The sequence below is a fragment of the Archocentrus centrarchus genome, chromosome 8, assembly GCF_007364275.1.
Source record: "Archocentrus centrarchus isolate MPI-CPG fArcCen1 chromosome 8, fArcCen1, whole genome shotgun sequence".
NCBI classification, from domain to species: domain Eukaryota; kingdom Metazoa; phylum Chordata; class Actinopteri; order Cichliformes; family Cichlidae; genus Archocentrus; species Archocentrus centrarchus.
This window is the reverse complement of record NC_044353.1, coordinates 17,297,228-17,321,348: the sequence shown is the minus strand read 5'-3', so window position 1 is coordinate 17,321,348 and position 24,121 is coordinate 17,297,228. Positions and strand designations below refer to the sequence as shown.

The 24,121-nt window shown below is 41.6% G+C and overlaps 1 protein-coding gene across 1 annotated transcript in view; it reads right to left on the bottom strand.

The window, feature by feature from the left end:
* LOC115785127 (Na(+)/H(+) exchange regulatory cofactor NHE-RF2) overlaps window positions 1-24,121 on the bottom strand; it is a 35,577-nt gene that overhangs the window by 5,142 nt on the left and 6,314 nt on the right. The window contains exon 3 of the mRNA XM_030736606.1: window positions 5,064-5,294. Coding sequence (XP_030592466.1) covers window positions 5,064-5,294 — 231 coding nt within the window. The remainder of the gene's footprint in view (window positions 1-5,063; window positions 5,295-24,121) is intronic.

Sequence of the window (24,121 nt, the reverse complement as noted above, 5' to 3'; positions counted from 1 at the left end):
GGATGGAAAATGTAAGCTCTTAAATTTAGAAAATAAGAGTGTAGCCAAATAGGCACAGTGAGACAGACTTCATGGGTCCACCAGGAAACAGAAAAAGAAGGGCAGAGCAGTGAGAGTAGATGGAAATGAAACACGAAGAGAGCAGGATCAGCAGATGGAAAATGTGAACCTCTCCACATCAGAAATCACAAATGTAGGACTTATGACAGACTGTCATCAGTGACAGTCTGAATCAAGGAGAACAAACATCTTTGTATTTGGCCAAACAACAGGTGTTGTGTCATGTTTCACCGACTTCATTAACAGTCCATCCCACACAAGACAATACACTCTGTTCTTTGCCCACTGAGCTCATTAATCCAAGCTGTAGGAACCATGCAGAAGCTTATTTCTCACAGGACAAGCCCTCCGGGGACCTCTTGATACTGTGTGTGTGTGTGTTTGTGAGGTGCTGCCACCTGCAGTTTGCATTTTTCATGTTATTTGCACATGTGTGTCTAACTTTGGACAGATCAAAACAAACCCTTTCAAATGCATCCGCACATCTGAGAATATGACGCATGTGCTACTGTGAGTGACTTTTAACTCTTCCATCTCCACAGAGTGTGTGTGTGTGTGGATGCCGGCCCACCAAACAAACCATAAAATGTGATTTAGATGAATGATTTTGAGGATTTCACCTCAGATTAATTATTTTTTTTCAACAGATTTTAATGTAAGTATGTTTAGTTTATATAGTGCCAATTCACAACAGTTGCCTCAGTGTTGGAAAGAAAAGAAAACCCTAACAATCGAACGACCCCCTACGACAGTGGGAAGGAAAAACTCCCTTTTAACAGGAAGAACTCTCCAGCACAACCAGACTCAGGAGGGGCAGTTATCTGCTGCGACTGGTTAGGGGTGAGGAGAAAGAGAAGAGAGCAGGAGAAAAGGCAAACTGTGGCAGAGTCGACAGCGTTTAACGATTAATAAAGATTAAATACAAAAGTGGTGATAAACACACGAAGAGTGAAGTCAGAGACTATAGCAGCATAACTAAAGGATGTCACCTGATCCAGCCCTAACTATAAGTTTTATCAAAAAGGAAAGTTTTTAGCCTAATCTGTCTGTCTTCTGAATCCAAAGTGAGAGCTGCTTCCATAGAAAAGGGGCCTGACTACTGAAGGTTCAACTTTTAAAAACTCAGGAACCTCAAGTAATCCTGCACATTATCTTTGTTAGGATCACATTAACTGTCTGTTTCTTCCATCCAAATCGATCCATGTAAGCTGCACTGAATCAGCATGCAGGATCGATTAAATTACATTTAAAATACCTTTATTTTCATGGCACAGTCATGTCCAACCTAAAAAACTCTGTCTTGACATACAAGCCTTCATCAGGGGCTCAAATAGCTCTCATGGCTCTTTTCTGTTGGTGCTTCACCAATAGAAACCTTCCACTTGGGATGAGAGTGGAATATTCCATCAGTGATCTTCTACCAATAAAAATCTTCAAACTTGCACAAGGTGTAGGAGCCCTAAAAAGGACATATTGGAGAGTTTTTATTTCAAATTAGTATATACAGGGGAACTAGGAGGTCTGTGAGGCTGTATTGAGCTATATGCAGCATATAAGTCAGTATACTAAAATGCTGATGTAAGGATAATTACACAATAACTACTACTAGTTTTCTAAGTTCAGAATGTCAGTGTGCCTACATTTGCTCATTTAAAATGTTCAACCTGAAAAAAACCTGTGTTTTGACATAAAATGGCAATGAAAGAAAGTACTGGACAAATTGATGGTTACACTAGGGAACAACATATTGAGGTGTCAAGTGATTACAATTCTTTCTGAAGATGCCTGTAGATAAAAAAAAAAACATTCCCACCAATGACTGCACCAATAAGCTTATAAAGAGATCAAATTACTACTGAGCAGAACTGAGTTCAGCTTTTTGGTGTGGCCCTCCACAACAGTCCCAATTTCTCATGTGGCCCTGGGGAAAATGAATTGCCCAACCCTGATGTAAGGTGTTTGTCACTGGCAGCAAATGTGACGTTTGTGATGAGGGAGATAGTGAGGCAATGCAGGTGTCAAGTCACTGTGATGCCGCAATATGGAAAATAAGTCCACGTGTCCGTGTGGGTAAACTTGGACAAGACAGTGTGGCGCGTGTTTGTGTTATCTCTGATATCACGCTGAGGTCTGTGAGAGGTTCAGAGCACGCTCTGTTGAGTGCAGTCAGAGCAGAGACTGATGAGGCGTTCACCGGTGTCAGTGCTTCTGCCAGACATTGCCAGAAAGCTGAGCTCCCATCATAGCCTTAACAACGCTCGCTGCTGATACGCGTCCTGTGTAATGGGGCGTAGTGAGAGAAAAAGACGCCACGAGACAGCGAGAAAGAGAGATCTGTCATGGCTGTTCACCTCTCTAACAAGCTGCTGACAGATAACACAAGTGCGTCTTGCTGCATGGCCGGAGACGGCTGTAATTATCAGGGCACTCTCACACACTAACACACACAGCAGCCAACTAATTTAACAAGGCCCCCGATTTGCTGGTCCAAAAACAACTCATACACTGAAATAAAGCTATTAAGCTGTATTTAGAGAGAAAGTCCAGCATCTGATAGGAAATTAAACATAATTACAATAAAACAGCAGTTCAAACCTTTTATCCTTTTTCAGCTCTAAACAAAGCACACAATACTGGCCATGTTAATTTATTTCTATACAAGTTACATCCTGCTCTTTAGTCTGCATATGCATGCATATTCATAATTCCACTCAAGCTCATTAAATTAATCACTGTCTTTGAGAATCATCCAACTTCATTTGTGCGTGCATGTACACGCACGTGAGTGTGTGTGTCCCTCGGTTTCTGTCTCCATGGAGAAGGGAGGTGGAGGACAGTCACTGCCATCAGTGACCTGCTACAGGATGTTCCCACACACTCTCACCAGCCATCTAATGTTCCAGTGAAGCATCAGCGCATCTTTATTTTCCAATCTTGAGTATGTCACCGAAATGTCGTTAACACAATGCTGCCTTTCGCTAACTTTGGCGAACCGCTGCAGTTCTGCGTGGTAGTCCTGATCATTTAGCTTAGCATAAAAACTAGAAAAAAAAAGGGGCAAGCCTCACTTTAAATAGTTCGGAATATCCATCGATTTTCTTAAACTCGAGAAAAGAAAATGGAGGAGCTGGAGCGAGAGAGACAGGGTCACCAGTCTATCACAGTGTTAACACAGAATGGCAGGCAGCCATTCACGCTCACACTTCCACCCAATTTAGGATCACTAATTAACCTAACATGGATGCCTTTAGACTATGGGAGGAAGCTGGAGCATTTGGCGAAAACCCACGCAGGCACTGGGAAAACATGCAAACTCCACAAAGAAAGGTCCCAGCTGACCAGCAGGTTTTTTAACCAAGAACTTTCTTGCTATGGGGCGACAGTGCTAAAAACACCAAGTGTGCTATAATGGCATATTGTAATTTTTATGCTTAGGATGTCTAATAGATTCAAATTAAATATGTAGCAGCTCTGCTAGTTGGCTGAAGTGGCTCTATTCATCTAACTCTTCTGTCTTCATTGTGGCTGACCACACCAATAAAATATATTTCAAAACACATCCTTCACTTCATGAGATTCTGAGGTGTGTTTGTAATGACTTGCTATCAAATGAAACCAGCAGCTACAAAACCATCAGTGTGTTCCTCTGGATTTTAGCTTCGTTTAACGTTTCTATCAGACCCTACTGGAATCCTGTTTGGAGTAAGGCCCTTCAATCTAGGCTGAACCCTGATGTACAACCAATGAGGTCAGAGGTCATGGGAATGAAGGGTGACTGCTGTGTGTGTGTGTGTACACGCAGATGAAAAACCAATTATACTGATGATGATGTTTCTGTAGCGTGCATTTTTTTAAATCTAGGGGAAAGTTCACAAAACGTCCATGTGCTTTATAACTAATCCCCCCCCCCTTTTTTTTTAAAAACTTTTTGCACATGCATCTTCACTTTCTGCTGCATTCTCTCTGTTTCTGTGTTTTATAAAGAGAAGAATAAACATACAGCACATATACACCGCATATTGCTCCTTCTGTCCTCCCCCACGTGTCTCCCCGTCAACTCAAACTGATTTATGGCAGACCCACCCCTCCCCTGAGACCACCCTGCTCTGTCTCACCGCTTTGACACACAGTAAAGATCGAGTTCAGGCTGCAGGTCCTGTTATCCTTAAAAACACAAACGTGCAACGCCCGTCATTTTAATTACAGATGGGGTCACATCTGTATTTGATCAGATGTGTGAGACTGCATGCAATGTTCTCAACCCCTGGTGGCTTTGTTTAAAAATAGCAGCTAATGGAAAAATCTGTGACCTTTTCGGACCATTTAAACTGGTCAATTTTAAATTGCTTCCAATAAGGTGGCACATGCCTCATGTAAGTAATCTAACTCAAATGCATTATTTCAAATGCAAACATAATGCAAAGTCATCTGGTTGGGGAGTGTTTTGGTATGCCATGGATGCACGTACAAAGACACCTACGAAACAGGCCTCGTAAGAGATGCTCTCGCACTCTGGTATTCATAATCTTCAATGATGGGAATGCAGTATCCGTCATCAGTTAATTATCTCATCAGTGCACGTGTACACTTTTAAAAAAATATCCTCACTTGTTTTTTTGGTTTGGTGTGCCCACAGCAAAAAAATGACTTGATATGTTGAGCTTGAACTTCTACAACTTAGATTGCTGTCAGCTCATCAGCAGCTGCTGTGAATGAGACCCTTCACCTACAAACTGCTACTAACTTCATTCATTAGGCATACATAAAAAAAACCAAACAAAAAATATCAAAGGCTATCTGTATTTGTCATAAAAATACCTGTTGGGGGATTTATACCTTAAGTGTTCACTGCCTCCGTAGCTCAGATATCACAGATATCATCATGATACTGTTCATAGCTGAATAATGCATTTGTATTTTGACAAATACAAAAACCGAAGAATTCACTGCATATTATTTTATTGGATTGAAATATTTCTGTCACACAGACACAGAATCTCTACCTCTACGAGCCTGTCTTGTGGCCGAAGCCCAGCACGGTCTGCAGGTGATCCGGGGTCCAGGGAGCGAATGTACTGCCCGGGCCGCGATCGATCACTGTGGAGGTTGAAGCCGTAGCCGTAGGTATCCGACCGCACCAGGTGGCAGAGACGTGGAGCGAGCTCGGACGGGTCGACCTGGGGCCGCGGCTGGGACTCGGGCTGGGTTTGATCTTCGGCCTGGGCGAGAGCCTCCTGCAAGAGAATGGAAGAAAGATGTTTGTCTGCCTGCTATGCACGAATCCTTCACAACGGGATTAATATACACTGCCAGTTAAGGGAAACTGGCAGTGTATATGTACACACTACAAAAAGAACTGGTGACACTTGATGCATTATTCTTTTTTAAAGGCCATGCTTTGTCAAGGCTTAGGATATGATTATGATTATTGCACTGGTACAATTTAGTGTATATTGATATGTGTAACTGTACTGCAGTATTCATGGTGCTTCTATGACAGATGTATTAGCAACAAATGCAGGAGCTTAATACAATACTCAACGAGCACAATTTACTTCACATAGTTGCACACACACACACGCACACAAAGCACACACATTTTAAACTAATGAGTCACAGCCAAATTTTTAACAGCCAAACCACAGTCGTGGCTACAGTTAGAGTCATAATCACAGCTCTAGTCATGGAGGCAGCAGTTGGTAAGAAAGCTGGCAAACTTTTGTTATTTGTGTTCTTTCTAACTAAGTGACACAGTTAAAGGTGCAGAATGACTGTGGCCACAACCAGCAAAGGTCTACTTTATCATAACAAAGCTTTCTTCATGGATCAGAGAAAACTAGAGCAAATGCTTTGTGAGAGTAGCAGGAAAACATTCCTCCACCATGACTTCTAGGGGACCCTGTAGGTTTTAGACTAAATGTGAACACTACATCATCAGCAACAACAACATAAGCTATCACTTCCTTTTGTGAGATACTTATCTATACACTCACAATAAAAACAGTAACGGTAATCGCAAGCGCCGTAAAGACATTTCTCTGTCAAAATCGCTTCAAATAAATGACGGTGGATGACAGTTAACAAACTTGTGATAAAGAAGCAGAAACTAACGGGGGGCTTGGGGGGACAGCAGTGGAAAGAAAACAAGAGATGCTGAATGTAATCAGCACATTTTGAAATTAAAAAATAATTTCACTACACACAGACACCTTGATGCAATGACTAAATACCATCATTGCTGTGGACAAGATATTATGAATTACTCTGTGACTACCTCTTCATTAGGTACATTTAGACCTCCTTTTACCTTCAGAGCTGCATTAATTCTTTGTGGCATAGAATAAACAAGGTTCTGGAAATATTCCTCAGAGATTTTGGTCCATAATTGCGTGATAGCATCACATAGTCACTGCAGATTTGTTGGCTGCACATCTATGACGTGAATCTCCTGTTTCACCATGTCCCAAAGGTGCTCTATTGGATTGAGACCTGGTGGCTGTGGATGCCAATTGAGCACAATGAACTCATTGTCATGAGTGAGAAACCAGTTTAAGATGATTTGAGCTTTGTGATATTGTGCGTTATCCTGCTGGAAGCAGCCATAAGATGTGGGTACACTGTGATTATAAAGGGATGAACGTGCTCAGCAACAATACTCCGGTATTGTCCCCACAGCATTATACCACCACCAGCAGCCTGAACTGTTCATACATGGATCCATGTTATTTACACCAAATTCTGACCCTGCCATCCAAATCTTAAAGTGGAACAAATCAAGTCTCATCAACCTCGGCTGATATTAGCAGTAAGATAAACAGGCAACATTTTCCAATCTTCTATTGTCCAATTTTGGTGAACCCGTGTGAACTGTAGCTTCCGTTTCTTCTTTTTAGCTGACAGGAGTGGCACCCGCTGTGGTATTCTGCTGTTGTAGCCCATCTGCTTCAAAGTTCAAAGTGTTCGTTCAGAGATGCTCTTCTGCATAGTTTGGTTGTTACTGTTGTCTCGATTGCCATTTAAATCATATTCACCGTGTGTGAATAGTTTTGTCTCATTTTTTGTTGGTTAACAATAATCTCCTTTTAATGTGCCACCATTCAGTCATATAATAGATGCCTGATTTTATTATAGGGTTTCAATCTGGACTGAAAACGTCCATTTGCAGCATTTGTCTGACTAACAGCATGGGTGAAGACATTTATAGAACCTGTATAATTGTGCCTTGAGCTCTACAGTGTGATCACGCTGATTTCCCTCCTACACATCCAGGGAAGAAATGTGCTGAGAGAGGGATGATAGCTGGTGGCCAGCTCTATAACCTTTGCTGATATTAGGAGTAAGATAACAAATAGGTAGAGCTGGAGTCTGCATAATATACACATGTTGTGCACACATGACGCAGCTCCAGTCATGTTACGCAACTTGAGAAGCCTTTTGTTTCCACTGCATATGTAAAGCTAGGATCACGGTCCAGCTTGCACTGGCTATAAATACATATGGAGCATGTGGGCAGGGTGAGAAAGAAAAGAGACAAAGGTAGTGCGGTGTATTAATGTGAGATGATAGTTGATGACAGCTTTTTACTATTTTCTAACTCGTCATACACTTTCATTCAACTTTCTGGGCATTTATTGCAAAAGAACGTTAATTGTGGTTCCCACCATGAAACTCCTCAAAAATTAACACAGATGGCAACATATAATTTCTGTTCAGGCACAGAATTCTTTAGGGTAGCAGTGATCTGGGCAGCTTGCCATTAGATGGAGGGAGAGAAAGAGAGGGAGTAACAACTGACAAACAATGGAATAATTCACAGTCCTCTTTTTCCTGGCTAGAGAGGAAGTGCCTGGGTTGGGCAGCAGGAGTGGACTGTCCAAGGGAGAGAAAAATATTTTCAAAATCAAATGTATTAGTATCCTGGGATGTAGGCAAAGGGAATTAAAAAAAATATACAGAAAGAGGGAGAGGAGGAAGGGAATATGCAAGGAGGGAGAGAGAGAGAGAGAGTGTGTGTGGGAGGGATAGAAAATTAGATGCAGTGAGAGGGCTGGGAAAGAAAGTTCAAGAAAAAAAAGAGACAGGCAAGTTAAGAATATGCAGAGCTAACAGATAAACACTAAGTGCTAAGAAAAAAATCACGATGACAGAAGTTTCCAGTAAGACGCGATTGTGAGGTTTGCAGTGGAACTCCTCTAACATAAACACCGAGAGGAGCACAGCTGGGAGTTATTACGTCGGGGAGACTCAAGTGTCTGCCAATCTATCCTCCAACTGCCTCTCAATGCCTGTCCACACCCCACTAATCACCCCCTGGGGTCTGTGCCATCTCTTGAACTCTGTGTCCTCAGCATAGTGTGCATTCAGGACACTTTTCTTTGTGCTGTGGATTTCTTCTTTATGAACCTGAAAGTGTGTGTTTGCTGCAGGCCTCCATCGCTCATGTGCGTGTCCTCTGCTCCACGTCGAAGCGGATTAATCTAGCGGGAGGAAAGGGACTGAGATTTGAAAGATTTGAAGGGTGACAGCCAAAAGGCTTGGAGGCCCTTAAGCTGCCACACAACCTCTCCAAAACAAGAGGCAAACAAATGAATTGCAGCCACTGTGTTTGTTTGAACTGCGGGTGTTGAAACCTTCATGGTTTCTGGAGGAAACATTTTGATGAGGGAGAGAAAAATGAGATGTAATGTTTTTGTCCTTTGTCAGCAAACTAGCTTGTCATCAGGAAAGTTATCAGCATTGGATATTTTTTCTGAATAGAGTGCCACATGAGAGGAGAAGTGATAAAAGCTGCTGGAAAAAGTCCATGTAACTAATAAACAGGCTGCTTTTCTATAAGGAAATAATATGGAATATTCCACACCCACTGCAGAACATTATGGAGTTTTAGGTCCCACGACACACACACGCACGCACTGACCCGAGCATCCTTACTGTGGCACACTGGGAGGATGTGCTGTCAACATGCCATCTAATGAATTGCATTAGTTTCCAGCCACAGTCAGCTTTTGTTGTGGCCGGTCTCTGTAGACGCATGTGTGAGTGAGTATATCCAAGTCTGTCTGGTTTATTTTGCTTGAACTAAAACTAACTATTGCACTGAAATCTTTAGTGTATGAGATGACATGCCAGACCCGGTTCACTTTTCTTTTCTTTTCTCCACTGGCAGCTTTTGGACCAGTTGGTTCCATATTCTAGAATTTTTTTTTTTTTTCACTAGTGAACAGACTGATTAGAAATGATGCCGCTCTCATACCTGACCTATAGTCAGCAGCTCAGTTTGCCCTTCTCGATGAAGGGAGCCCTCTTGGTATGTCACTGAACAGTTCATTTTGAACTACATAGACTGCATAGAAACATCTGTCAAATCGATTTAAAAACACTTGGTGACTTTAACCTAAAACAAGGCAATTTTTTTCTTGCAGACTACAATTAATGTGCAAGGTTTCACGGCATAATGAATTTATTTATTTAAATAATTAGGTAGGATGGCCATCTCCGGGGAGAACAGCTGCAAGACTCAGCACAGAACGGAGCATGCATCAGTGACAACAGACATGACACTGATACAGCAAGAAAGGTGAAGCTGAGGTGGAGGTGGGTTGCAAAGCAGCTTGCAGGTTCAACTGCAGCTGTATACAGGCTGAAGCAGCTTACATATGAGATTTGCAAAGCAGATGCATAGAAGGCTCATGTGGGCTGGCAGTGAGAGCAGCTGATCTGCCTGGATTGTGAATGAGCTTGATTTAAAGGGCAGCCTGAAAAATGCTGTGATTTTATTACATATATAGTTTTTGACAGTACAATAGTACACTTTAGTGGGAGCAGTTGGGGGTTAATCAGACTGAGAAAGAAGACACACCAGTTTGCATGTTTGATTGGTTTATGCACACAGATGCTTGAGCATATTTCCTTCCTCGCAGTGACTGCTGAAAGTGGCATTGGCAGGTGATGAAACTAGATCGCAGCTTGCTGAATAATTGAGCAGTGGCCTACTGCGATGGATGGATCGTGACTGCTGTTAACCCTTTTACAGCCAGGGATCATTGGCTCACTGATGGAGTGTGTTTGGGTCATGCATACACATGTATGCTGTTATACCTGCCCCAGATTTCTTACAAAGAAACTTTAGATCCCTTGTGTGTGTGTGTGTGTGTGTGTGTGTGTGCGCGCGCGTGTGTGTGTGTGCATCACGTGCCTTCCATAGCAGATTACTGTAAACTTAATAGCCTCTTTATAAGTCAGTCAGTCCTTTGAGCCCTGAGACAAAAGAATGTAGTTTTTCATGCTGGATTTGTATTGCGACAGGCAGATGTGGGAAGGTCTGAAACATGACAAGCGTCATAAAAATACATAATAACCATATTCAGCTTATCATCTGTGTACTACAAACACACCCACTATTGTTGTTAAATGGGCTGTCTATTGATCAAAGACATTACAATTACAGTCATGTGGAAAATAATGTTTTCACAGGACTCCATGCAGTTCTGTGAAAAACTAAATACGCACTTAAATTTAAATGCTTAAATTTAGAGGGTAAGTAGCAACCAGGTGCTACTAATCAGATAAATTGATTAACTGATGATCACTAAGTGTGAGCACCTGTATAAGAGCAGCATGGCTTAGGTTTGCAAAGCTGCTCTTCAGAAACAATGAGGGAAAACCAAAACACAGCATATCAGCCTCATACAAACTGTCAACTCAGTGGTGGAGGGGTGATGATTTGGGCTTGTTTGCAGCCACAGGATCTGGGCACCTTGTAGTCATTGAGCTGACCACAAACTCTTTTGTATACCAAAGTATACAGAAAGGTTTGTGGGCAATGATCCCGAGCACAGCAGCAAATCTACAGCAGAATGCCTGGAAAAGAAAAGAATCAAGGTGCTGCAATGTCCTAGTCATAGTCCAGACAAACTGATTGAAATGCCTGTAAACCTCAATGAACTGAGGCAACAAAAGAGAGGTGGGCCAAAATTCCCCCGCAATGATAGGAGAGACTGATAAAGTCACACAGAAAACAATTACTTCAGGTTATTGAAGGTGGTTCTGCAAGTTTTCACAGGACTGCACAGAATCCTGTGAAAATCTTCTTTTTCATGACTGCACATGTGCACCTAACAAAATGTCAGTAATGGTTAAAATAAAACGTAACTTTAGAACAAGTTTATGGAAAATAAAAAAATAATGACATTCCGATGAAAGATACAATCTGGAACTAAACTAAATGTGCAGCTTTCTTTCCTTTTTTTTTATGGCCCTGGTGTCATTTATTTTATGGCTTTCCATAACTCGACCCGAGTTCTTTCATGACCTAAAAACTGTATCCCAGTTTGTTATTGTTACTTCTCATCTTGGAAACATTTTCACTGGAGTCGACAGTCTGTTTTCCAGCTGGGCATGCAATGCAGAAATTACCATAAGGGTTCAAAACAGATAAAAAACACCTCTGCTGTAGTCCTGTAGTAGCTGATTACTGGAAGAAAAAAAACAGCAAAAGATTTTGCAAGTTTTCATACAGTATGCATGTAAGTGATTAAATAAATAATAAAAAACAAACTCTAGTAAAACCAGTTCTGCACAGCAATGTGCAAAAAGCTGCTACTCTTGCTTTTCTTGAATCATCTGGTGAGGATCCTCACTTTTTTTTTTTTTTGCCTGGAAAGATTTGCTCATGGGCAGTTTGGAACCATCAATCATGCAGTGAATTTGGCACCCGTTAGAGCTGCGTAAAGGAAAGCCTGCTTTTGTTTGTTCGGTTTACAATATAATAGCCACAATAACTAAGGACAATCAGCTGCTCTTTGTGTGCCACTGAGCATTTAACTGTTTATTGTTCATCTTGATCTCATCCTAATGAGCCTGCAGACATGTTTACTTGACACAGCAGGAAAATCCCTGGTGTGGCTCTGTTCTGTTTAAGTGCAGCAGCAATTAATCGCATTGTTTGTACCGTAACATGGCAAAATGCCTGCCGTGAGAAAAAGAGGCCCTGCTGGGGACAGATAACGTTTACTTTAATTAACTGCATGAGGGGCAAAGAGGTTAGTGAACAGCCATTTAGCTGAGGAATGGCTTTAACTTTGTGACCAGGTGTTTTATACCATGTGTTACAATCTGTTCTACTCTTCTTTAAGAAGACATTAAAGTGAATGTTAATTTACATGCTGCGGGGGTTGAGGCCACAGTCGACCCAAATCTAAAACAAAACAAAAAAAAATCTGAATGGAAGCATCGCCGGTATAGCATGATATTAAATGCAAACAAACTGCAGCACATGGGACTGATGCCATGGTTGATAAACAGTGTAATCGAGATGTCAGTGGAACTAGTGGAGCCAGTTCCATCAGTCAGACGGAGGAATCTCCGAAACATGTTGGGTAGCTTCATAAGGTTAGACACAAGATAAACACGTGGACGTACAGTACCAGTCAAAAGGGGGGGTGTGTCCAAATTTTGACTGGTACTGAAGTATATTTGGTGGCACGTGGCTAAATGTCTGTGAGAGCATACAGCAAAGATTTTAAATCAGAAAACCCATCTGAGGATCATTTAATGGAACTTTACCAAATTAAGAAAATTGCTGTGTCTCAGACTTTCAGGCCACAATGGCTCTGCCCTCAAACTGTGTGTGTGTGTGTGTGTGTGTGTGTGTGTGTGTGTGTGCCCTACGTGCAGCTGCTTCAAGTGTTGCTCAAGCACAGAAGGAAAGAGCAGATCTGGCCAGTGGGCGAGAAAGACAGGAGCGAGAAGGGGAATGAGAGAAAAGGGAACTGAGAGGCAGCTGAAGGGAAACAGAGGGAGGATCTGTGGCTTGTAAAAATGAAATTGAAGGAAAGTGGGTTCGGAAAATAAGCAACAGAAGAGAGCACTGGTCAAGGAGATGATGCACAGGATGTAGAGGGCAGGAAGAAAGGCAGGGCTAGAGAGAGAGAAGAATGTGAAGACTGGCCAGAGATTTCAATAGCCAACAGTTTTTTCCCACTGGTGTTGGTGCTGTTTTGTGTAACATCAGTGTGAGTGGTTTGTGTGTCTAGTGCTCCTCTACCAGGACAGGGCTGCTTAAATATGTTTACAAAGTCCTTTGCTCAGCTTCATTGCGTGCATGTGTGTGTGTGAGTGCATGTGTTTAGATGAGTAATACGTGCAGCACCTGCTTTTTAAGTGTTTCCTGAGAACATAACTCATAACTCTGAACAATGTGAGTGGACTGGAAAATTGTAACTGGGAAAAACTGCATCAGTCATACATGAAGGTTTCTACAGAGTCTATCAGCAGTGACTGAACTCTTTGCAAGAATTATGGGCTGATGGTCTTGATCTCCTCAGCAATATAGCAACAAAGGTGAATGAACTATTTAAAGCAAAGCTTTAACCTGACTTCGTTTCAGGGGCAGAAACAGCAAAAGCCACAGTTGATGACTCAACATACTCTGCTATCACATGGCTGCACAGTCAGGTTTTCACATCATGTTTAAGTCATTAGGACAAATGAATACAGGGTCTAAATGACTGTTTGAAATTCATGAACTCAAGTCAACCCACACATGACTTCCATCATCAGACTGAGAATCTGATTGTGTCTAGTTTCCACTGTTAAAAGCTCCTTCTAAGTATCTGTAGGGCCTGTGAGGTTACAATAGTGCCTTCATTTAACAATCTTCAAATAAGTGCTGCAGAAATATGTCTTTTTCAATAAAAAATATATTCAGTTCCTTGAAGTCAAACTATTAGTACAGTAGATGAATGAAACAGGGAATTTATTAGCCTGGGATTGCACTGTGCAGCATGAAAAAGAAACCCACAAATGAGGTGCTTGTAAATTTTTTTTTGCCATGCCGACCTAAATAACTGATTAACCAAGCATGGATGCTGATGTGTGTTGTCATTTAACACCTGCTGAAGATGCCTGCAGTTCAACTGTCAGACTTAAGCTGTAATTAGCTGCAAAACTCCTGTGAGTGCTAACATATTGTGCAGTAATGTTGTAGCTCGGGGCTGTCACTGTCACTGAGCACAGATGAGAGCATGATGGATATGAAGGCGCTCAGCTTGACTCTTCTAAATAAGCACAGAAATAGCTTTGATGCAGAGGCAATTATGCAACCCTCTGAAATGTCATTTCAGGCTGCAAAAAAAAAAAGGCAAGCTACCAAACATTTGACAAGAATTATTGTTCCCTTACTACCTTACAGAGTTTAAGGAATTTTTAAAAAGCAAATGAAATAATTCAACTCCACTGAATTCAAGTCAGTTTTATTTATATATCACAACAGTCACCTCAAGGTGCTTTATATTGTAAAGTACAGACCCTACAATAATTACAGAGAAAACCCAACAATCAAACGACCCCCTATGAGCAAGCACTTGGCAAGAGTGGGAAGGAAAAACCTCCTTTTAACAGGAAGAAATCTCCAGCAGAACCAGGCTCAGGGAGGGACAGTCAACTGCTGTGACTGGTTTGGAGTGAGGGGAGAGAGACAGGACAAAAGACACACTGTGGAAGAGAGCCAGAGATTAATAATAACTAATGATTAAATGCAGAGTGGGGTATAAACAGAGTGAAAAGAGGTGCATGAAAAAGAAACACTCAGTGCATCATGGGAAAAACAAACATTAGAAACAAAGATTCATTTTGTTACTAGCGGGCTGTTGCAAAAATACATAATTTGTTCCCATTTTTTTTAGTTGAATCTATGAAAAATGCCAAAGATGACACAGTTGGATGATCATAAATTGTATTTTTGCACCAACATAATGATTCCCAGAGAGATATTAGCTGAAAACTTGCAATATCTCAGCTTGGTATGCAGTGTGTCATTAAAACTTTTAGGAAATTGGCCAAAAAAAAACAAACAAAAGATGTGGCTGGCCTAAAAACTACCCAAAGCAGATGAACAGTATCTGAAAGTCATTTTTTTAAGAAATAGAGGAGGGAAAAAAAATCCAGCAAAGCCCTGACGCAGGACCTGAGAGATACATCTGGCCCTTTAGTTTATCCATCTACTGTTCACTGAAGCCTCATCAGAAATGGTCTCAGTGGAAGGGGTGGCTGTCAAGAAGCCATTCTTAAGGAAGGGAAACAGGGAGAAAAGGCTGAGAGGTATGCCACATTACATACCATACCATACCATCTTTATTTATAAAGCACTTTAAAACAACCACAGCTGACACAAAGTGCTGTACATTAAAACACAAATAAATAACAATTTAATAACTCTTTCAGGTTAAAAAAAAAAAAAAAAAAAAAAAAAAAAAACTAGATCCCGCTGGAGTTAAAAGCCAAGGAAAAAAGATGGGTTTTAAGACGAACTTTAAAAGTGGACAGTGAAGGGGCCGCTCTAACCTGCAAAGGCAAGTCATTCCATAACTTAGGACCAACAACAGAGAAAGCCCTGTCCCCTCTGAGCTTCCTTCTTGATCTTGGTACCTCCAAGAGCAGCTGGTCTGCTGACCTGAGAGACCGGCAAGGTATGTAGGGGTGAAGAAGCTCAGAGAGGTAAGGCGGGGCAAGATTGTGCAAAGATTTAAAAACAAACATAAGAATCTTAAAATGAATCCTAAAATGTACAGGCAACCAGTGAAGTGAGGCCAGGACAGAGGTCATGTGCTCTCTCTTTTGAGTTCCCATCAAAAGTCGTGCAGCAGCATTTTGAACCAGCTGCAGACGTGAGAGTAGCGACTGACTGACTCCAAAATAAAGTGAATTACAGTAATCCAGTCGAGATAAAATAAAAGCATGGATCACTGTTTCAAAATGCTGCCTAGATAGAAATGCTTTTACTGATGCCAATTGCTTCAAATGATAAAAACTGGACTTAACCACAGCTCTGATTTGGCTGTCCAATTTAAAATCACTGTCCACCTTAAAACCAAGATCAGTAATAATGGGTTTAAAATATACCTCCAAGGATCCCAGGTCAACAGAGGAGGACTCACAGGAGCCACTGGGTCCAAACACCATTACCTCGTTTTTCTTTTCATTAAAATTTAAAAAGTTCAAGGCCAACCAAGCTTTAATATCACCTAGACATGCCAGGAGATGTTTTATGGAATGGATATCCTTCTTCTTCAAACAAACTGGACTGGAAATCAGTGGCGACAGGTCCGATGGAGTGATGAATCCAAATCGAAAATTATTTTTAGTTCAAATCGCTGTCAGTATGTTTAAGGGAGGTCAGGAGAGAGGTCCAACAGTGAGTGTCTGCGGCCATCTGTAAAACACGGTGGAGGCTCTGTTGTGGTTTGGGGCTGCATTTCAGCCAGTGGTGTTGGGAATCTTGTCAAAACTGATGGAATTATGAACACAAAAATTTTTGATCCACCATGCAACACCATCTGGAAAACATCAACTTCATTCTTCAGCATGACAATGATCCCAAACACACTGCCAATGTAGTAAAAGCCTAGCGGGATAGAAAAACACACAATGTAGCACTATCAGTCATGGATTGGTCTCACCCAGAGCCCAGACCTCAACATCACTGAAGCAGTGTGGGATCATTTTGACAGACAACAGAACAAAAGGCAGAAACATCCAAAGAAGAGTTTTGAATGTCCTTCAAGAAGCCTGGAGAACTATTCCTGAAGAAGTAAGCTTGCCTAAGAAAGTTCAGGCTGTGCTGAAGAATAAAGGTGGTCATAGCAAATATTGACCTTCAAGCTCGTTAGAATTGTATAAACTCTGTTTTTGCCTCATATACTGTATTTACATGTCTGCTTGCACACGTTTCAATAAATCATTGCACCGATTTCCAATTTTCCAAGCAAATTTTTGAAGAAGTTAGGGGTGGCACAAAACTTTTGCACAGTACTGTATGTGATGGGAACGGCCGTGTTTCCTGTTGTTGTGATTTCACTGGAAACAAATGTGACCTGCAGAGCACATCTTCCATTAGAACCTGCTGTATGCAGCTGATGGGATTTTCACAGACCGGTTTCACTAAAAACATCAAACGCACTGACTGTCCAAAATGATTTTCCAGAAAGCAGACTCTTTGCCTCGGTGATTCCAGTATCCTGTATGATAACAGTGATCTGTCCTTGTTTCAGTTTCACGGCCACAGCATGAGGTTAGTGAAACTATGCAAAGACAGGTGATTTAAACCCCCTTTACAGATCTGTTTCTCACTATCTTTCTTCACTTCATTCTTCCTTAATCTCCCATTTGTTTTGCATTTCACCCTCCATGCCATGATAATTTCTGTCATCTTTAACCACATTGCTGCTTCCAGCGCTGACACATTCAGTGGTAATGTGATGAAACACGTGTCATGGAAGGAGCAGGAACTTTTTAAAGGTTAGTGTATTTATTTTCTCGACTATCTGGTAACCCCCTCCAAATCAAATCCATGTAAATTTCTCCTGCCATTTTCTGTTTTTGTTATATGTGATGGGACAGCTGTTAGTGATGCCATGTTTGCACGAGTGTGTCCACACCCCTGTTATCAGTGTGTTGCAGATATCGCTCAGCTCTTGGATGGGGGGTGGTTGTGGTTTTGCGTGTTTTTCAGTGTCCAAGAAATGTTTGTGTATATGTGAGTAGAGCTTAAATAAGTGGTTAATCTATTGATTACAAAATAGTCAGAACACGTGCATGTACACGTACACACACATGTATATTTATGTGTGTGTGTGTGTGGGCGTGTGTGTGTGTATTTAAACAGTGTGATCTCACAGGTGTGAAGAAGTATGTCACATCATGGTGAAACAAGCTCTGTCGGAGGCCTCAACACAGACTTTTAATGTTGCATGGTTGTTGGTGCCAGATGGACTCCTCTGAGTGTTTCAGAACCTGCTGACCTACTGGGATTTTCCCACACAACCATGTCTAGGGTTTACAGAGAATGCACAACACTTTGAACCTTGAAACAGATGGGCTACAGCAGCAGAAGACCACTCCTGTCAGCTGAGAACAGGAAACTGAGGCTACAATTTACATGGGCTCACAAAAATTGAGCAGAAGATTGGAAAAATATTGCTTGGTTTGATGAGTCTCAATTTTTGTTTTGACACTTGGATTAGAATTTGGTGTAAACAACATGAACGTATGGATCCATCCTGCTTTGTATCAATGGTTCAGGCTGGTGACGTATCAAATGAGCACTTTTTAAACACCACAGCCTACCTGAGTATTGTTGCTGACCACGTCTATCCATTTATGAGTTCCGATATTACGATGGGTGCTTCAAGCAGGATAACACTCCATGTCACAAAGATTCAATCAGTCACCACCAGATTTCAATCCAATAGAGCATCTCTGGGATGTGGTGGGACAGGAGATTCACATCATGGATATGCAGCCAATAAATCTGCAGCAACTGTGTGATGCTATCATGTCAATATGGACCGAAATCTCTAAGGAACATTTACAGGACTTATGCCAGAAAGGATTAAGGCAGTTCTGAAGGTAAAAGAGGGTCCAAACTAGCAAGTTTATACCTAATGTGTACCTAATAAAGTGGCCGGTGACTGTATATTCAAAGAGCTGATACATTTGTTACTCCTACTCTCCAAAATACGACTTGATTAAAAGGGGTTTTCTTCTGGTAGTCTACCAGACACATTCTGTCTCATATGTTAACCAACACTAACCTCAGCTCACATGCAGGTGAACTAAACCACCTCCTCCTCTCGTTTATCATAACTCAAGCATCCTTAGAATTCCCACTTGATCCATAAGAAAGCAAAAGATCTTTCCCATTACTTGATTCCCACAGACGGCGCAAAGGACGGCTTCAATTAAACAGGTCCGCGATGTGCAAGTCAAGTAAAACAGAGCAGGGCCGGTGGGACATCAGCTGTGCTTTAAAAAGTGTTTGTGTGAGACCACTGTGAGGATCGACGCATGGGAATGTATGCTGGCTTGCACCTGTGAGTGTAGCAGATACAAAATAAACAACTGAGGAGACTGAGCATGATGGGTTTATTGAGGAAACAGCACAGGTGTGACAGCACGGCTGCAGCATTAATGCATCACACCGTCATCACATCAAATCTCTCTTCACTACTTTCAAGGACTTCTTGCTCGACAGAACAATTTCTTACTGCCTGCTTTTTGAGTTCTCTGTATTTTACAGTGTTTCTGTTTCTCATATTTTTTTGCCAGCGCTTTTGTGTGGGCAGCACATTGATCGATCCTCACCCTGGCTGCAGCCGACCTACTGTATATTCCCACATTCAACAACTCACATTTGAAAGATGACATTAAGAAAATTGAGACAGAGAAGGAGAACAGAGGGTTTGCTGCCCAAACTGAAATGATTTATTTATAGAGAACCCAAAATCCCAAAATAAATATCAGAGTTCATGATTTCAGGAAAGGGTTTTGGAGGCTGGCCCCAGATGATTCAAAGATGGCGTGAGATCACAGGCCTGTTTTTAACATTCAGGCCAGTAAGGGCTACACAAAAGTAGTGCGATCTATAAATGAAGCCAAGGATTTGGGTCAAACATCTTAATTGCTACTGATTTTTAGTTAGTAAGAGTTCATTAGTCTCATAATCCATATACTTATGGCTTGTCTGATCTGTAAAGCCATTAAAAAGAGTTATAAAGTGCTCCACAGAGAACAAGTACAACATGTTCCAAAGCACATGGGGATCAATTCGTGCAGATACTTTATATAAACAATATTAGTTTTAGTGGAGACTTCAAGGAAGTTGCAGAGGAGGAAAAACAGATGTCGGACTGATGGGAGCCCTGACAGCGAATAATCTCTTTTATATTTAAGTTTATATCAGGGAACAACTAGCAGAGGTTTGCTACAGGATCTGAAAATCTGTGGAACTGAATACTTGGTCAAGGACATCCTGGGACAAATAAATAAATATAATCCAACTTACAAAGTGCTTCACAGGAGCAACAGAATAAAAATAAATTTGAGAAATGTAAGAAATAGTTCAAATAAAATCAGAGAAAGCCTTCCCACAAAAGATTGTTTTAAAGGAATTGACCGACTCTGCCGACCGGATTTCCTCAGGAAAATTGTTCTCCTCAAGCCCCAGATCCCAACTGCTCTGTCCCCATTCATTTTCAGACGTGACCCTGAAACAGACCAAAGACCTCTGCCCGAGGATCTCAGGGCACTGGTATTGGTGAATATGGCATTAAGAGGTCAGACAGACCATGCTGTAAAGCTCAGCCTACAAGTCCTGCTAGATTAACTTATAACAGTTGATTTAAATTTCAGCCAACATCATATCTTGAGGCTCAGCTGATCCTCTTCTATGAATCCAGTTGGTAAACCCCCATATAGGGCACATCACTGAAGTTGCTTCAGCTCCTTTACAGCTTCTGCAAGCCACTATGCAACCCACCTCCAGTCCAGCTCCTCCTTCCAGACTTTTCCTGCTGTGTCCGACTCAATCAGTATCAAGTCTGCTGTCAGCGATGCCTGCTCTAACCTGTACCAGGAGTCCTGCTGCAGCTCCATCAACATATGCTTTCCACATTTACAGATCCCAGAACATAGTCATACTGCCAAATATACATCACTGTGGATAACTATAACAATCATCTTTTGACTTGGGGGGGTTGGGGGGCAGTGTCAGAACTTCTTATAATGTTTTCAAGGTGACAAATGAAGAAAGTCTCCTATTAAAATGCATAACGAGGCATTTTGTATCAAATTCACTTTAAGTAACTCTACATCTACATCACACAAACTGTCCATCCGCCGAAATGTTCAGGTCAACATCCTCTGGTTTAACCAGGAAATAATTTGAATATATTATCAGCTCTGCACAGGGAGAGATAATACAAGAAGCACACAGCTGTGCTCACATACCCACCCACACACTTTTAACACAATACTCTCGGTTGTTCATGTCTCTCTGACATTACCCACCTTCAATTTCTGTGCTATAATTTCCCCAAGACACATAGCCTACACACCATCGTTCCCCACTGGTGACCCTTCCACATCCTACATGATCCCACTCCAGGAATTTGGTTCGCTCTCTCACACACACTGAATCAGGACCCTTGATGTAACAACATTGGTATTCAAAGCAGGGGGTGGAGGGTCTTGTACACTAGCTCCAGATGTTGGCAGGAGTCACTCGCTCGCCAGCTTACAGTAAAAAGTCATTTAAAACTTTGAAACATCTTCTTGGAGGACATGTTAGCTTAAGTCAAGGGTAAACAAATAAATAGCCTAAAAAAAATGGTGTGGAGGATTCTGATGTTGTTTCCATGCCCTGTGCAGCCCTTTGCGGTGTAACAGACACCCTCAAATTTATCAGAGCATCAACTTCTCATCTGTTTGCCCCTTACACTACATCTTAGAGGAGAGAATTCCCACAGGTTATAAGGCAGGCTGAAGCGGTGGCTGCAGTACCTCCAGACCACTCCTGTGCTGTGTGCTGTTACATTGGAGCTGACAGTCAACATCTTTCTCCTATTATCCTGGGCAAAATGAGAGGCTGAGCCAGGCAACAGGACATGTGACTCCCACTGAGTCAGAGCTGAGCCATCGTCTCATTTTCTGTTGTTAAACTAATGGCCAGAGATTATCATTTTCAGCAGGCAGAGAACAAGACGCAAAAGCACATTTAAAATACGACGTGTCAAAGAAGAAATCAGACAAGTCTGCCTTTCTGTGACAATTTACAACATCTGCAGAGAGACAGAAGAGAAAAACACGTTTTCTTGCATTTGTGGATCTATGTTAGGTTAAATACACAAAGATATACATTACTGCTAAAGCGTCTCTACTGTTTCTCTTCTGTTTGAAGCCACTAAAGTCATGTGGTGACAGAGATCCACAAGTGTTACTATTTGATTTTTTTCACTCCTCACCCCTCCAACCGCAAGCTCTGACTCTGTCCAGAGTTACAAAAATGTTTTTCACTCAAACGACTACCACAGTCTGCATGTTCTAAAACTGGTCAGAGTATTTCTCATTAAGTCAACCCAGCCACCGGAGAGCCACAAACCAGCAAACTCCTACTGCTGTTCCTGAGTCTGCTTAAGAGGACTTTTTACAAACTGTTTGGACTCTCCCGAGTCCTTCTGAAGCTCTATGGGAAGCTTTTTAGCCTCTGATGTTGTTTTGATGGAAATCAGAATTTGGGAGGATTTGACCACCTGTGACACAAATATGCACATATACCTCCATCTTTGTGCTTGCACCATCACACATACTGAATAATCAATATCACTGTCAATATGTCAGATCTTAACATGGCAAACTAAGGTCATTCTTGACCATACAAATGTTAGGATCAGATGCAGAACAGCCTCACAAACCATGACCCTCCTCTCTGGATCTGTTGTGACAGCTGTGTGTGTATGGATGCTTCTCAACAGGGACCAGATGATCTCTAAAAGGTGGCTGCAAATCCTTAACATGATACAGTCTTTTATTTAAAACACGCTGCCCAGTGGGCTAGCAGCAAGATCAGTCATCTGCTGCTACACTGTTTCATATTGATTTGTATCTGAATGGGGCATGTTGGTAAGTATCAAAGTTCCTGGGAATAAAATTATTAAAGGAACAACTCAGACATTGCATCGACTGTATGCATGTTTCTGCAACACATATGCAACCTCCCATATAGATTTTTTGTGCTGAATTTTGCTGTGTGTATCTTTCCTGCACACTAAGTGGTGTCACCATGACCATCACCATAGCAATGACTTTCTCTGTATTTCCTAACAAGCGTGGTATCAAACCGCTCTGGAGTTCAGCGGCACCGGAAAGACCTCAGTATATTTATGTGTGGCGGAGGCCTCACCGCTAACAGAAGAGCAAAATTCAAGTCAGAGAAAGAAATGTTAGAGGAGAACAACAATATGCACTCCAAAATGCATCAGTTTCCATAGATGAGGTAATGCAGCCCCCCCTCCAAAAAGAATTTCTATGTTAAACTTATTTTTAACTACATTTCACCACAAAGAATATTTGTTTTATGCAATAAATGTGGAGTTAATCTAGAAATTTGCATGTAAACTGAAAAATGAAAATTAGCATGGCTGATGATAATTGCATGTCAATAACATCAGTTAGCTCAACTCTACACATACATGTTGCTTTCTCTGCAAGCCGATTTGCAACCCACCTCCAGCCCAGTTCCTCCTTCAGTTCTGTGACTTAAAGAGGACATAAAACAGTTTGAAAAGTTTGACATGTCTTGTCTGTTGTCACTCGTCTTTGTGCCAGGGTTCTGCTGCTAGCATAGACTGCTATACTACACTTTATTACGTGCATTTATCCAACTGCTTGTTAATGCAGTTGGACAAGTGTACCTAATAAGTCAGTCAAGTTCAGTCACATGGCAGCAACTCAATACATTTAGGCATGCAGACATGGTCAAGATGAGTGACTGAATGTCAAACTGAACGGCAGAATAGGGAAAAATGGTGATTTAAGTGACTCCATCCTGCAACAGTTCAAGCTGGTGGTGGTGATGTAATGGTGCCGGGATATATTTTGGGGTTCTTAGTACAAAATGAACATTGTTTAAATACCACAGCCTACCTGAGTATTGTTGCAGATCATGTCCAGCTCTTTATGACCACAGTGTACACATTTTTGATGGATGCTTCATCCATCATCTAAAAATCATCTAAAACTAGTTTTCTGAAAATGTCAGTGAGTTCACTGTAAAGGACCTCCACAGTGACCAGATCTCAATCCAAAAGAGCACCTTTGGAATGTGGTGGAATGGGAGATTCACATCTTGGATGTGCAGCCAACAATTCTGCAGCAACATGGACCAAATGTTTCCAGCACCTTGTTGAATCTATGCCACGGAAAATTAAGGCAGTTCTAAAGGCAAAACGCCAACCCAGTACTAGCAAGGTGTAACTAATGAAGTGGGAGGTGATATCCTTCAATGGTTGTACTAGGTAAACGAGCATGGGTGTGTGCGTGCGTGTGTGTGTGTGCGCCCGTGCTTGTTATAAAAAGCTTCCAGAGAGAAAGTGAAACCGAACGCTTCATCTTTAGGCCCTAGTGTTAATGCCACACACACACAACACACCTCGGTGGATGTGTATGTCTGTAAAGGAGAGAAAGAGCACCATAGAAGCATAGACAGAATACACACACCTCAGGTGTG